Source organism: Typopeltis vanoorti, chromosome 17, assembly GCF_054136105.1.
Source record: "Typopeltis vanoorti isolate ZY-2024b chromosome 17, IOZ_Tvanoo_1.0, whole genome shotgun sequence".
NCBI classification, from domain to species: Eukaryota; Metazoa; Arthropoda; class Arachnida; order Uropygi; family Thelyphonidae; genus Typopeltis; species Typopeltis vanoorti.
In genome coordinates, this window is record NC_143565.1 from 62,328,547 (window position 1) to 62,342,290 (window position 13,744).

Sequence of the window (13,744 nt, forward strand, 5' to 3'; positions counted from 1 at the left end):
CAGGGGGGATATTCAGTTGTTTGCAGATGATGTGAAGCTAGGAAAGGTTATTGGAATAGTGCAGATGTGGCAGCCCTGCAAAGGATTTGAATAAACTAGACAAGTGGGCTAATGAATGGGGGTGTCGGTGTAATGCAGCAAAATGTAAGGTCTTTAGGTTTGGGACACATCGATAGGATACTTCATACTCTATTGGAGGAGTTGAACTGGAGGAAGTAGGGGAGACAAGAGATCTGTGGTTGATGATTGATAGAAAACTGAAATTCAGGGAACATTTTGCAAGGTGGTGAAGGTAACACAGAGGATTGCTGCAATACTGAGAAGGAAGCTGACCTGCAGATATAAGTTATCATTCTGTTGTATAAGACCCTGATCAGACCACACTTAGACTATTGTTCTCAAATTTGATCCCCAGGATTTGAAGGGGATAAATTAACTGTGGAAAGGGTACAGAGGCAGATAACAAGGATGCTTTCAGGATTGTACAATGTTAGTTATGAGGATTGACTGAGGGAATGTGGACTGCAGAGTTTGGTAGATAGAAGGAGAGGTGATATGATTGAGACTTTTAAACTGTTGAGGGGTGGTTACAGGATTGACACTGGTTCTTTCACTTGGTTGAACAGTAGAAAGGAGTGATGACAAAGGGGCCATCCCTGGAAGTTACAAAAGGAAGCTGTGAGCAAGAGGGTGAGAAGTGGTTTCTTTGCATGGAGGGTGTTTGAACCATGAAATGCATTGCCTGATAAAGTGGTGAGAGCGAGAATGGTCAGTGAGTTCAAGGAGTGGTATGATAGACTTTATCTTTCCTAGGAGGGAATTCCTGCGATGAGTCTTGATAGACTTTGTTTCTTAGGAAGGACCTCCCGTGATGATTCTTTTGGCTCCATGGAGGTCTGAATAATAATAATAATATTTTATAATTTTTCTTTGAAAAAATCCTCCCATGTTCTTGGTATTAGCTATTAAATACATCACATATTCTGAAACTCTGTAGTCCTAGCAATACAAACCCATAGTAAATCCTCAGAATAGCGAGTGCTAATAGCTTACAAGTAAATTGCTAAAGTTGCAAAATACTGACTGTTTTTCTTAAATTCACTAAACCTGAAGTTCTGGTTTGTATGATTTATAAGGAAGCTCGATATAATATTTAAATGTGTGCTATTCTGAAATACATATGGATGCATACACATAACATATAAATAATTTTCTTCATTATCCAACTTTTAGCCTTCTCGTGGTCATCATCATCACCATCATGACTCTGCAGTATCATTTAGACAGGGAAGTTCAGGTATTGCAACTGTAGCTTGGATGATCATATTTGGAGATGGTTTACACAACTTCATTGATGGTCTTTCTATTGGTGCTGCATTTTCTGAAAGTGTTCTTGCAGGAATAAGTATATCTGTTGCTGTAGTATGTGAAGAATTCCCTCACGAATTAGGTAAGAAGTTTCTAGCAGTTGCAAAATAATTGTTACAATTGCATAATAAGATAAAAGTTGCCTAGAAATGCAGGACTCATGCTTTAAAAAACTCATTATTTTATATGTACATATTTCTTGAAAAATTTAAAATACAGCAGTAATAAATATTGTGAATAGTTTAGACAGTGCATTTTTTTTTTATTTGGCAGAGAATAATTTCATTGTGAACTCTATGTGTAACTTGACATACTTCAAATTTGTAAACTTTTGCCAAGTCTGCTTCAACGTTTCTGGAGTAATCCATAAATTATAGCTTCTGATTTTGTCTTACTTAGCTTTTGTAAATTATTTTATCCCTAACTCATATCTGTTATTATTCTACTATGGAATTGATGTGTGGAAGTCTGTAGGTGTTAGATGAATTTCACTTCCTGGTGTGAGAAGTGGTTTGAAATAATATAATAAATTTAGTTTAATCCTTTATCCAAGTGTGAGCAAACAAAGTTTGCGCCTGAAAGTATCTTCAGGACTAAGGGTAAGGTGATACAGCACCAGGGCAACTCGTTGCAAAGGTGTAGCAAGCTACCAACACTCCTGTCCCAGTATCTCCATTAATGCAAAACACATCTCCTTGCGGATATGTCTAATGTTATGCATTAAGGGAAGGGCCACTACCCAGACTAGTTTTGACCTTTATTGAGGTCTCTTCAGTGGGAGCCAGGCCCAAGCTGAGATACCAGGCAGAAGCATTCGTAGGTCATCTCTACCTGTAGGAGTTGCCAAATGGTGTGCCACCCTTTTTTAATAAATTACTCTGGATTTAGAGACAGATGTTGAAAGTTTATTTTTCACTTGGTTAGAGTATAATAAAAAAAATAGAGTATAAAAAAAAAAAAAAGTGGTTTGAAAGTGTTCCATGTTTGGTCTCTAGAGTGGAATTTCTGGATTATCTTACCCTTAGTTTACCCATGCTGCAACAAAAAAATGCTGCAATTTAAAATTCTTTTATGAGTGGGATTGGCATGGCATAGAAAATAATCTAAGGACATAAGGTCAGAATCAATGACTTGAGGAACAGAAAACTGATCCTTTTCCATCCAGCAACATATTTGTAAAATGAGCATTGAGAAGTCAGACATCCTGTAGATTTTTTTCCCCTCTTTAACATGACAAGTTATTTTATATTGATTATGTTACTGCTTGATGTATTTGTTATCAGCTGGATTAGCCTAATAGATCAATCTCTTAATTCTCATTGGGCACAACCTCCGATTCAAATATTTTGCTGTAAATTGTGTTTTTTGTTTATTTGTTTTTGTTGAATTTCCACTATCTTGACATTTGTGATTACAATGCATTAGGCAGAGATGTACACAAAAAAGGTAAAAACTGCTTTAGCTTATGTGATAATCAACCATTTGATTTGAAAATTAGTTGTATCTAATGACCACATGATATAAAGAAGTCATCATCAAATTCCTGCTATGTACCCTCAAGGGGTGTACAGGATATGATAGTACTACATGAAAAATTTATTTCATTACTAACTTCCTATCTACAATTTTCCTGCAAATCAGTCTGTTACTTGTCAAGACTCCAACATTATCAGATCTTATATTTCTACCATCTAAGGCACTTTGTATCATATCAATCCACCTATATCTTGGTCTTCCTCTGAGTCGTTTTCTTGCCAACCTGGCAGAGAACACTTGTTTTGCTAATCTTTCCTCGCCCATTCTGTTTAAGTGACCACACCACCTGAGATTAGCTCTGCTAAAGCATTCCTGTATGCTGATAATGTCAAGTTCTTTCCTAATATCCTCGTTTTAATATGATATTGCCATTGATACCATCTGTTCACACCTGATCTTTCTCAGGACTCTCATATCTGCGGTTTCGAGTTTTTGGTCAAGTGTTTTACTTCTGACCCAGCTATCAAATCCATAAGTTTAAACTGGTTTGAAAACTGTCTTGTATACAGCTAATTTAGTGTTCCGACTAATTTCTCTCTTATTCCATATGAATTTATTCAGTTGACTTCCTACCATACCAGCTTTGTTGATTCTGTTGTCTATTTCCATATTTAATTCTTCACTAAAAATCGTGCCTAAGTAGCTGAAATGTTTTACTTGTTCCACAGGTTCTCCATTCACAACAGTTGACATTTTCAACGATTCTGCCTATTTTCATTGTCTTTATCTTCTTATTGCTGACCTTCATACCATATCTATTACAACAGTTTATCAATTTAGCCAGGAAATCTTGCAGACTTGTAGCGGATTTATTTAGAAGTATAACATCGTCTGCATAAAGCAAAGAGCTGACATTAACATCTCAACTTTTAATATCATGTTTAATACCACTTTCCTTCATAATGTTATCCATATAGATAATGAATAACAGAGGGGACGATGTACATCCCTGTCTGACACCAGATTTAACATTAAACCATCTTCCTATACTTCCTTCAGTTCTAACTGCTGACTTACAACTCAAATAAAGACTAAGTATTGCTTGATATAATGCCCCATTGACACCATATAACTGTAGCGTATTGAATAGCTTCTCTCTCTCTTGGCACCTTGTCATATGCCTTTTCCAGATCGACAAAACTTAAATACAGATCTTTGTTATATTCCCATGATTCTCAACTATTTGTCGTAAAGTGAAGATCTGATCCTGACAGCCTCTATTTGGCCTGAATCCAGCGTATTCTTCAAAAAGCTTTTTTGCTTTAATTCTTCTCAACCGTTTCTCAAGTATACTTGCATAAATCTTTCCAGGCAGTAGGGAAATACCTCTGTAATTCTCACATTATGAAGGAAATGACTTATTTCAGCAAAGTACTCCTTAAGAATGGCTGCAGTCTTAAAACCATCAGTAGCAATATTACAAAGGCCATTAAGTATTTCAGCAAATATTTAGGATCAAAAACAAACTACAAAGGTGCAGTTTCTTTGCTTAAATTGAAACAATTTAAGCCTCATATAAAAAGCATCACGGATAATATAGCTGAAGTGTTTAAACAGTACACCATAAGTTACTGTCACACCAGTGCAGAAAGTCTCCATGCCACATCAGTCTCGCTCTCCTCTCAAGAGACCAGGAGCATACATAATTTTTTTGTGCATGTGGCATCTGCTAAATCTGACAGATGGGAAAATCTGAAGAGACCCATAAGAAAGAACACATCAGAGATGGGGGAAAAACAGTGGGTTCAGAAATCGGAATTAACATTTCAGACCATCAAGGAAAAGCATAAGGTACTTTGGCAACTTACAATCCTTCCAAGTGGTGTCTGTCAATAAGCTACCACTCTAAACTTGTGCTCCCACATTTTATTGTTATTGTAAGTGTTTTTCATTCAAATTAATCATTAAATGAAAATCTTAACAGCAGGTAATAAGGAAACAATTATTTCTGCACAATCTGTAAGTACTCATAGTGCATTAAATCAGTTATCTTTCCAGTTAAAATCAGTCACGTGTAAGTACTCGCAGTGCCTACCGTATGAAGCAAAGTTGGCAGCAACAAAAGTCAATGAAGAATGAGCACCCTGTGTCTTGCCTGCGCTGTCGATCGGCGAAAAAACCCACAAAGTGCTGCAGCTGTAAAATTGATGTCACCGATAAAAAGAAAAAAAAAGGATATATTGTATGAGTTCTGTTGCCATTGGCTATGCACTTCCTGCACAAAAATAGATGAATCGGTGTTCAAGCTATTTAATGACCCCAGCCCTTTTTCTGTTTGCTGTGCCTCCGTTCAGTAAAACAGCTCCTGAACTTAGACAAATGAGTCAAAAACTTTGAACAGCACATCAGTGCTATGAACGAAACATTTTCCTCCAAAATATGAGCACTGAAAGCTAAGCTTGAACTAATTGATGATCAGCGTTGCAATGCAAATTTACCCATGCATGAACTCTGTGACTTAATCACATCAATGATATATGACTCAATGGAGGTCAAAAACAAAAAAATTTAACGTCGTTATTTTGAACTTCCTGACAGAAAACGGAAAATCACTAAAAGAAGACATAATCAAATTAGCAGAAGAATGGAACATCAATTCTAAAAATGTCAAGTGCCATCGTTTCGGGCCCATAAATAAATGAAAGGACAGAACAAACTTTCCACGTCTCATAAAAGTGACTTGTGACATACCAACAAGCACATCTAAATTAATAACTGCAATCAACAAGTTCAAAGACACTTGCTCCCAGTCGTGCATATGCACTTGACCAGACCCAACATTTACCCAGAGAGAAAAGGACGCCATCTTCGAAGACAACTTGAAGAAAAATGCCAAAACAACAATTGAGTCATCGACTACAATCAAGTTAAATTAGTGCAAAAATCAAGTGACGCCACTAGTAACCACCAATCAGAAGTATGCAAGCACTGCATAGGGAATATGCAAGACCCTTGTGGTCAAATATATGCCTCACAGAACCTTGCATATCCACTTCACCAACATCTGTGGCCTAAACTCCAACTCCAACCTTAATAGTGTCCACTGTCATCTTCAGTCTACCAAACTCCACTTACTCTTTCTGGCAGAAACTCAAATCTCACCCCCCCCCCCAAGTACTCTTCATCTCAATCTTCCAAACTACACACTCTTTTCGACCCAGTGGTGGCATCTGCACATACATCTGCTCTGACATACCTTGCAAGAGAGCACCCAACTTATAATTGCCCAACATTGACCATTTTTAGTTGAAAATCTCCCTTTCCCACTCAGTCAAATTCATTTGCTGTCTCTATCGCTTCCCTAATGCAACCAACCACTCTGAACTTTTTTATTTTCTCTCCTTAAAAAATTGATTTTCTCTAGTCCCACTTTCCTAACAGCGAAATCATTCTCCTAGGAGATTTTAATGTCCATAACACCAACTGGTTTTCCTTCTCCAGGTGTACAGAACTTGCAGACAGAGAAGCTGAAACATTTGCCCTCACTAACAACCTTACACAACTTGTTCAGTTGCCAACCAGAATACCAGATAACCCGTACCACTCCCCTAGATCTCTTCCTCACCAATGACTTCCAAATACACAATGAATGTAGTGCCCCCCCCCCCCCCCTTAGGAAATTCTGACCACAATCTAGTGCTCATCTAGTCCTCTATGCAACAAAGAGTAGTTTGGCATTATAACAGCGCCCAGTGGGACAGCATCAGCAACTTCTATGCCTCATTCTCATGGTTGGACTATTGCTTCTGGCCTTCCAACCCAAATATATGCAGTGAATTTATCACCAAAATAATCCTCACTAGCATGGAAACATACATTCCCTGCACTACTCTGAACTGCCATTCCCTAACTAAACCCTGGTTCTCCAAAAGATGTGCCAAGACTGTGCAAATGAAGAAACAAACTAAATGGCTCAAATCAAGAACTCCAGCCTGAAAGAGATGGGAAAAAAAAAAAAAAAACAATGCTTCCAAAACAGAGTTTGAAAGACAAAAAGCAGGAAACTAGCAGCTTGTCGAAATGGCAGCCAAGCCTTTTGGTCGCTCACCAAAGCAATTGGGCATAACTTCTGCCCAACACTATTCCCACCCCTATCATATCCAGATGGCTCTATTGCATCATCACCTACAGGAAAAGCCAATCTCCTGGCTGCACGCTTTGCTTCCAATGCATGCATAACTGACAATGGTAAATGCCCCAACCATTTCAGATGCCCAACATACAATGCTCCCTATATCCTTTCTCCAGAAAGAGATTAGAAAAATGCTGTCCAAATTAGACACATAAAAGTCTCCTGACCCCAATGGCATGCCCCCAATTGTCCTGAAAGTTTGTGCACCAGAACCGACTCCTATCCTATGTTGCCTGTGTGTACTTTCTTACTCCACTGGTGTTTATCCCACAGCCTGAAATTAGCCTATATTTACCCCATTCCTAAGAAAGGGTGCCAAGTCACTGCTGTCCAACTACCACCCTATTTTGCTCATCTCAGTTCTATCTAAAGTGATGGAGAAAACCATCAATTCTCAACTCCTACACTACCTTGAAGGCACCCAGCCATTAAGCTACCACTAGTGCTGATTCCGTTGCTGCTGATTAACAGGATAACTATGCTTATATATCACCCATCTCTGCACAAATGCCATGGAGAAATTTGGCAAATCTCAAGTGGTTTCCCCTTGTTATCTCCAAAGCTTTTGACTGGGTCTGGCACAAAGACTTACTAAGCAAACTGCCATCGTTTGGTCTATCTCATGACTTTTGTAGTTGGATTGCCAGTTTTCTTTCTGGATGCACACTGTGTTTTGTGGATGGTTCCTTATCCTTTCACCATTCAACTAATGCTGGGGTTCCACAAGGTTCTGTCCTCTCACCAACTCTCTTCCTGCTATATATCAATGATCTACTTCAGTTAACCTCCAACCCAATACACAGTTTTGCAGATGACAGCAAATTACACTCCTCTGTTCATTTGATAAACCTTACTCTACACAACTCACCTCAACCTACAAAACATCAACCATCACTGTTCTCAATTCTCATTTCTAAGCCATCCTCCAAAGGGATTCAGATAACCTCATCAATTTCAATGTTATTAAAACCCAGTTCTGTCTTATTTCTCATAAAAAAGAACTTTCTCCCAGTATTATTTTTAACAACACCCAAATTTCCAGACAATTTGAGATTTCTCTTCTTGGAATTACCCTGACATGAAGCCTCTCCTGGCATAAACACATCATAACCATTGCATTCTCAGCTTCTAAAAAAAAACTAGGATTTCTCTTTCGCTCAAGACGTTACTTTACCCCTGAACAGCTATTAACCTTATTCAAATCGCAAATCTGCTCAGCTATTGAATACTGCTCTTACATATGGGGTGGAGCTCTAAAAGCTCCCTCAAAATGCTTGTTTCAATACAGAGGACTGCAATTAGACTTATTGATGACCCATCTCTTACCAACTCACCCCCCCCCACTTTTGCACAGACATTTGGTTTCCACACTATGTATTCGACAAATGTTTCCATGGGAAATTTTCATCTGAAGTAGCATCAATTCCCCCACTTAGTACTAAGCTCGTTGGAACACGTGCAGCTGCTGCTCAACATTCCTTAACAGTGCACCTTGAAACCCACAGAACAAGTTTCTTTCTCCTCCATCTCTGCTACTGGTGTATTGTGGAACAGTCTTTCCCCTGATGTATTTCCCAAGGAATACATACAATATACAGTCTTTTAAATCAAATGTAAACAAGTTCCTTCTTTCCCAACTCATATATGGTACTAAAATTACTCTGGCCTATAGCAGCAACCAGTTTTATATTTTGTTCTGTTGGCCTCAAAAGAACTGCTATCTGCCCGACTGACTCCTACTTTGTTGGCTGCAATTCATCTGCTCTATCCTTCCTGAAAATACTAAATCCATCACATTCTGTCCCTGAAATTATGTCATATGTTGTTACCAAGTCTCATTAATGCCTATAACTTTTGGTGGGTTTGCACTAACAAATGCAAAAACTCCTCACTCTTACTACTGATGCCTCTTGCATTATTATATAGAAACTGTACATTCTCTTAGTCTCCCAAGTACTTTTACATTCTGGATTGACTGGTTCATTGATGTTGTTTGATGAGAGAAGAGATTCTGCATTTTTGGATCATTCACACACTTATTGGCTTCATGGGTGCCTTCACACACATACATGCATCCGACCTTATTTCTTTAGTTTTCCCGACTTTGCACTTCCATACTCTCAGTGAACAAACCTCTCTCTAGAATCCATTTAATTGTAGTCCATCTGCATTGTATAAATCTTTCTATCTGTCAGACTCATGCCATAGGTCAACGAACTGTACATCATTCCTTCTGCACAATCTGCATACTGATTCATTAGCTGTCATCACTCTCTTTCTCAGTTTGTCTCTGTTCAGTTTTTACAAGCTTCACCCTCTTGCTCTTCTTTTTTGCTTTTACCATTGCATCCCTCCTCATACAGTACTTCTCACCTCTCAGGTCATCGATGTTAGCCAAAACAATCAATTCTTCTTCCTCCCCTTTCTGTATTCTGTATTTTGGCAGCATCACTAATATTATTAATTTTCACACAGGGAAAAGATTTTAACGTGCTTTTGTGAAGTTCTCTTATCACAGAATCACTGTAAAAATATCTCCTTATGCTGTTTTTCTCATTTATTCTTACAATTTTTTTTTGCTTCAGACCTCTTGCTTTTTTTTTTTTTTTCCCCTCTTCTCAGTTCATCTAATCTCTTTCTAATTAGAAGAAACACACGTATAAACCACAGTGAAAATTATTTAATTGTAAATATTTCATCCTAAGTATCTTAGGCCATCATTAGTACAGTATTTAAACAAAAATTAGGAATAACATACAGTTAGGGCGCATGATTACAATAGAATCTCATGAAAACGTGCATAATGTGCTAAGGTAGTACAAAAAAAAAAAAAAAAAAACGTTAATTATTTAACACAGTTTTGTATGATAATTTCTCATACTTTAGGAATAGTAAGAACGTCATTGTGGTTTAGGTTTGGTCTGTGTAGTAGGGCTTCAGAACTTTCTTTGTATAAACATTCATGTTTAAATAAAATTTCGTCTTCTTAAACCACAGAAATCTGGCCTCTCTCAACACGGAATTGAAAATCCAAACCATAGGATCCATTGGGAAAAGGCTAAAGTTTTACATAGATCTATATTTAAACATGAACGTTTATACAAAGAAAATTCTGAAGCCCTACTACACAGACCAAACCTAAACCGCAACGACATTCTTACTATTCCTAAAGTATGGGAAATTATCATACAAAACTGTGTTAAATAATTAACGTTTTTTTGTACTACTTTAGCACGTTATGCACGTTTTTATGAGATTCTATTGTAATCATGCGCCCTAACTGTATGTTTTTCCTAATTTTTGTTTAAATACTGTACTGATGATGTCCTAAGATACTTAGGATGAAATATTTACAATTAAATAATTTTCACTGTGGTTTATACGTGTGTTTCTTCTAATTATGAACGCACCACAGGTTTCGTTATTTAAAAAAAAAAAATAATAATAATAATCTCTTTCTGTTTTCGCACCCTTTCAATTTTGCACTTTGTCCGGTGTAGGACCACATGCAAGTGTGCTGTTTCCTTATTCTGGTTGTCTATTTTCTTCCGAACTTTGCTCACTGCACTTTCAGTATTATCACTGATATTTACATTTACTAGTTTTCTATCAATAATCTCTACTCTAATGTCATGTAATTTGTTTTCTCTGCCTTCACTCTAAAATATAACACACTTGCTCACCAGTTTTGTTCTCCTTTCACAAATCTTTTAGCTTTTGTGATGAATATATCTCACAAATTCTATACTGGACCAGATAATACAAATATAATTTGCCAATAAAGATGCCTTAGCCGTATTGGTCTGCTCTACATCTGTACCATAGCATACACATACTTTAAGGAAATATACATGTTTTACTTAGTATAAATGTCTATTTTGAACACTTCTAAATCAAATACCTATAATAAATTAACTCAGTAGTATTAGATGACATTCATGAAATATCCCCAACAACATTTTCTTTCTTAATCCTCCTCTTCTACCTTTTTACGGTGTAGAGATTTCTTATTCTTACAAATGTAACTGTCTCAATAAGGTGGTTGGCCCTATGCCTCCCAGTATGTCTAATGTCTGTAGATGCGAGTGTTCATGGGCCAGTTTGTCTGTTCTGGGGGAGATGAAAAACCTGAGTTTCTGGGTGAAAAAACTTCCTACCTCCATATGAGACTGGCTAACTCACTTTTTTGTTGAAAGAGACTAAAAGAAATTACATAATTAATTTGTGCCTGAAGTATTTTTAGGACCGGGCAACTCATATAAACAGGCTAGTAACTTCACATCACTTGTCTTAGTATCCCATAATGCAAAGTACATCTCCTTGCGGACATGTATAATGCTATGCATTATGGAAAGGGTCACTACCCAGACTAGTTTCGACCTTTATTGAGGTCTCTTCAGTGGGAGCCAGACCCAGTTTATTATGTTATACCTGTCTGCAAGGAGATGTGCTTTGCATTATGGGATACTAAGGCAACTGAGGTAAAGTTACCAGCTTATTTAAATGAGTTGCCCAGTCCTGAAAATACTTCAGGTGCAAACTTTGTTTGCCTTACACTTGGATAAAGGATTAAACCAAGTGAAAAAACTTCCAACAAACTTTCTCTAATCTAGAGTAATTTAATAATAAGGTGTGTTACCTTTTGGCAACTCATATATGAAAATATTACTTCTGCATTGCTTCAACCTTAGTATCACCTCTGGGTCTCAAGAGACCTCAATAAAGGTAGGAATTTTTAATATAATAAGAATACTAACGAGAATTAGTGGTAATGAAAAGCCTCTGAAGGTATTAGCAAATTTCTATGCGTCAAGTATCTCAATTGCTGTAATTTGCCAATTACAGCATACGAGAAATTTTTAGAGAAATGAAAACTGTTTGGTATTGGTTTTAGACAAAGAAAAACTAATTTCTGCTCATATTAAAGGCAAACAAATACACTCATTGTCTGTATTGAAAACACTTTTAGACATTTTTATGATATAATAACTGATGACTAAACTATCATCCATGTTATATTATTATTACAAATGGCCTTCATTGAGTCAGACTCATTGAGGCAAGCTACATATCACTAATACCACCTCTCTTAGCTTCACTTGAGTTAATTCTAATCACTTCCAAAACTTCCAAAGGCAATGCATTCCACTCACACACTACTCTCTGACAGGGGGAAAAAATATAGCTCCTCACTCCTTGTTTGACTGCATTCATTCTCAACCTCCATGAATGCCCTCTCATCCTCTCTCTCTCTCTCTCTCTCTCTCTCCATCTTCCATAAAATGTAAAATTCCATCTAATGATATCTTGTATAACTCTTTCAGAAGTTTGTAGGTCTCTACCACATCATCACTGTTTCTTCTGTTTGCTGGTGTCTGCAGTCTATAAATTCTCAGTTTGTCATAATCTGCATTACACAGTCCTGATGTCTTTAACATTCTCCTTTGCCCTCTGTAAAATGTCTGCTTTGCCTCAGAAACTGGGAGACCAGATCTGTGCACATTAGTCCAGGTGAGGTCATATCAAGACCTTATGAAAAGGCAAAATGACTTATCTTTACATGTCTCTGTTCATTTCAACATTGCAATATTATCCTGAGTTGTATTCACAATCTTTGCTATATAACACCTGAACTTCCACTTCCTATCTACTAAACCTCCAAGATCCTTAGCCAGCTCAGTTTTTTTCTAGAATAATCCTCCGAGTATAATACGCCATTGGATATTTCATTACTAAAATGTCTAACTTTCCATTTATTAACATTGAAGTGACAGTCATGCCTACAATTCCAGCCTATTCAAATCATTCCTCAAGTACACTACCTATCTTTTCATCATTAGCAGCAAATAGCTGTACATATCCTGTCAAATCTTTCCTCTTCCTTATCATCATCATTATTTTGGTCTGCTCTGCATTTGTACCATACTGATTACACACACTTTAAGGAAATATACATGTTTTACTTCATCTAAATAACTCTGTCTATCATGAACACTTATAAATCAAATACCTACAATAAATTAACTCATATGTACCCTCAGGGGAGTGCACTGGATAATTGCTATTATTATTATTTTATTATTATTATTTCATATGATAATACAATGGCTATGAGGCCCCTTTTTTTGGGGAAGTATTTTATCTGGGTTTGGGATCTGCATAGCGGATGAATCAGGCCTGTGGTTGGGTCTTGTGATCAGTGTGTGTTTACCGGGCCTGTTTTTTCCTGTTCTGGAGGAAGAAAAAAAACCAGAGTTTCCAGGTGACAAAACCCCTACCTCCGCATAAGACCGGCTAACTCACCTTTCGTCAGAAGAGACCAGATAAAGGTTCCTCACATCACTGACTGAAATTGAACCCTGGTCTTTCTGACCAAAAGGCTTCATCTATACCGACTGAGCTATGGAGAATAACTGTGATAGTACAACATGAAAAAGGTTACACCATTATTAATTTCCAATCAACAGTTTTCCTCCAAATTAATCTGTAATCTGTCCTGACTCCAGGCATTGTCAGATCTTATGTTTCTGTCTTTTTTTTTACTGTATCAATCCATATACATCTTGGTCTACGATTAACATTGCCAATTTTGATGTCAGATTTAATACCACTTTGCTTCATTTATAGATAATAACAGCAAAGATAATGTTCACCCATGCCTAAATGAATTTACATCATTTAGACATGGTCAGTTCTAACTCCTTGTTC

At 37.1% G+C, this 13,744-nt stretch overlaps 1 protein-coding gene across 2 annotated transcripts in view; it reads left to right on the forward strand.

The window, feature by feature from the left end:
• Nucleotides 1–13,744, forward strand: part of LOC150097440 (metal cation symporter ZIP14-like) — a 219,265-nt gene that overhangs the window by 145,148 nt on the left and 60,373 nt on the right. For both annotated transcript variants that reach the window (XM_090406877.1, XM_090406876.1), the window contains exon 6: nt 1,234–1,450. In XM_090406877.1, coding sequence (XP_090263003.1) covers nt 1,234–1,450 — 217 coding nt within the window. The remainder of the gene's footprint in view (nt 1–1,233; nt 1,451–13,744) is intronic.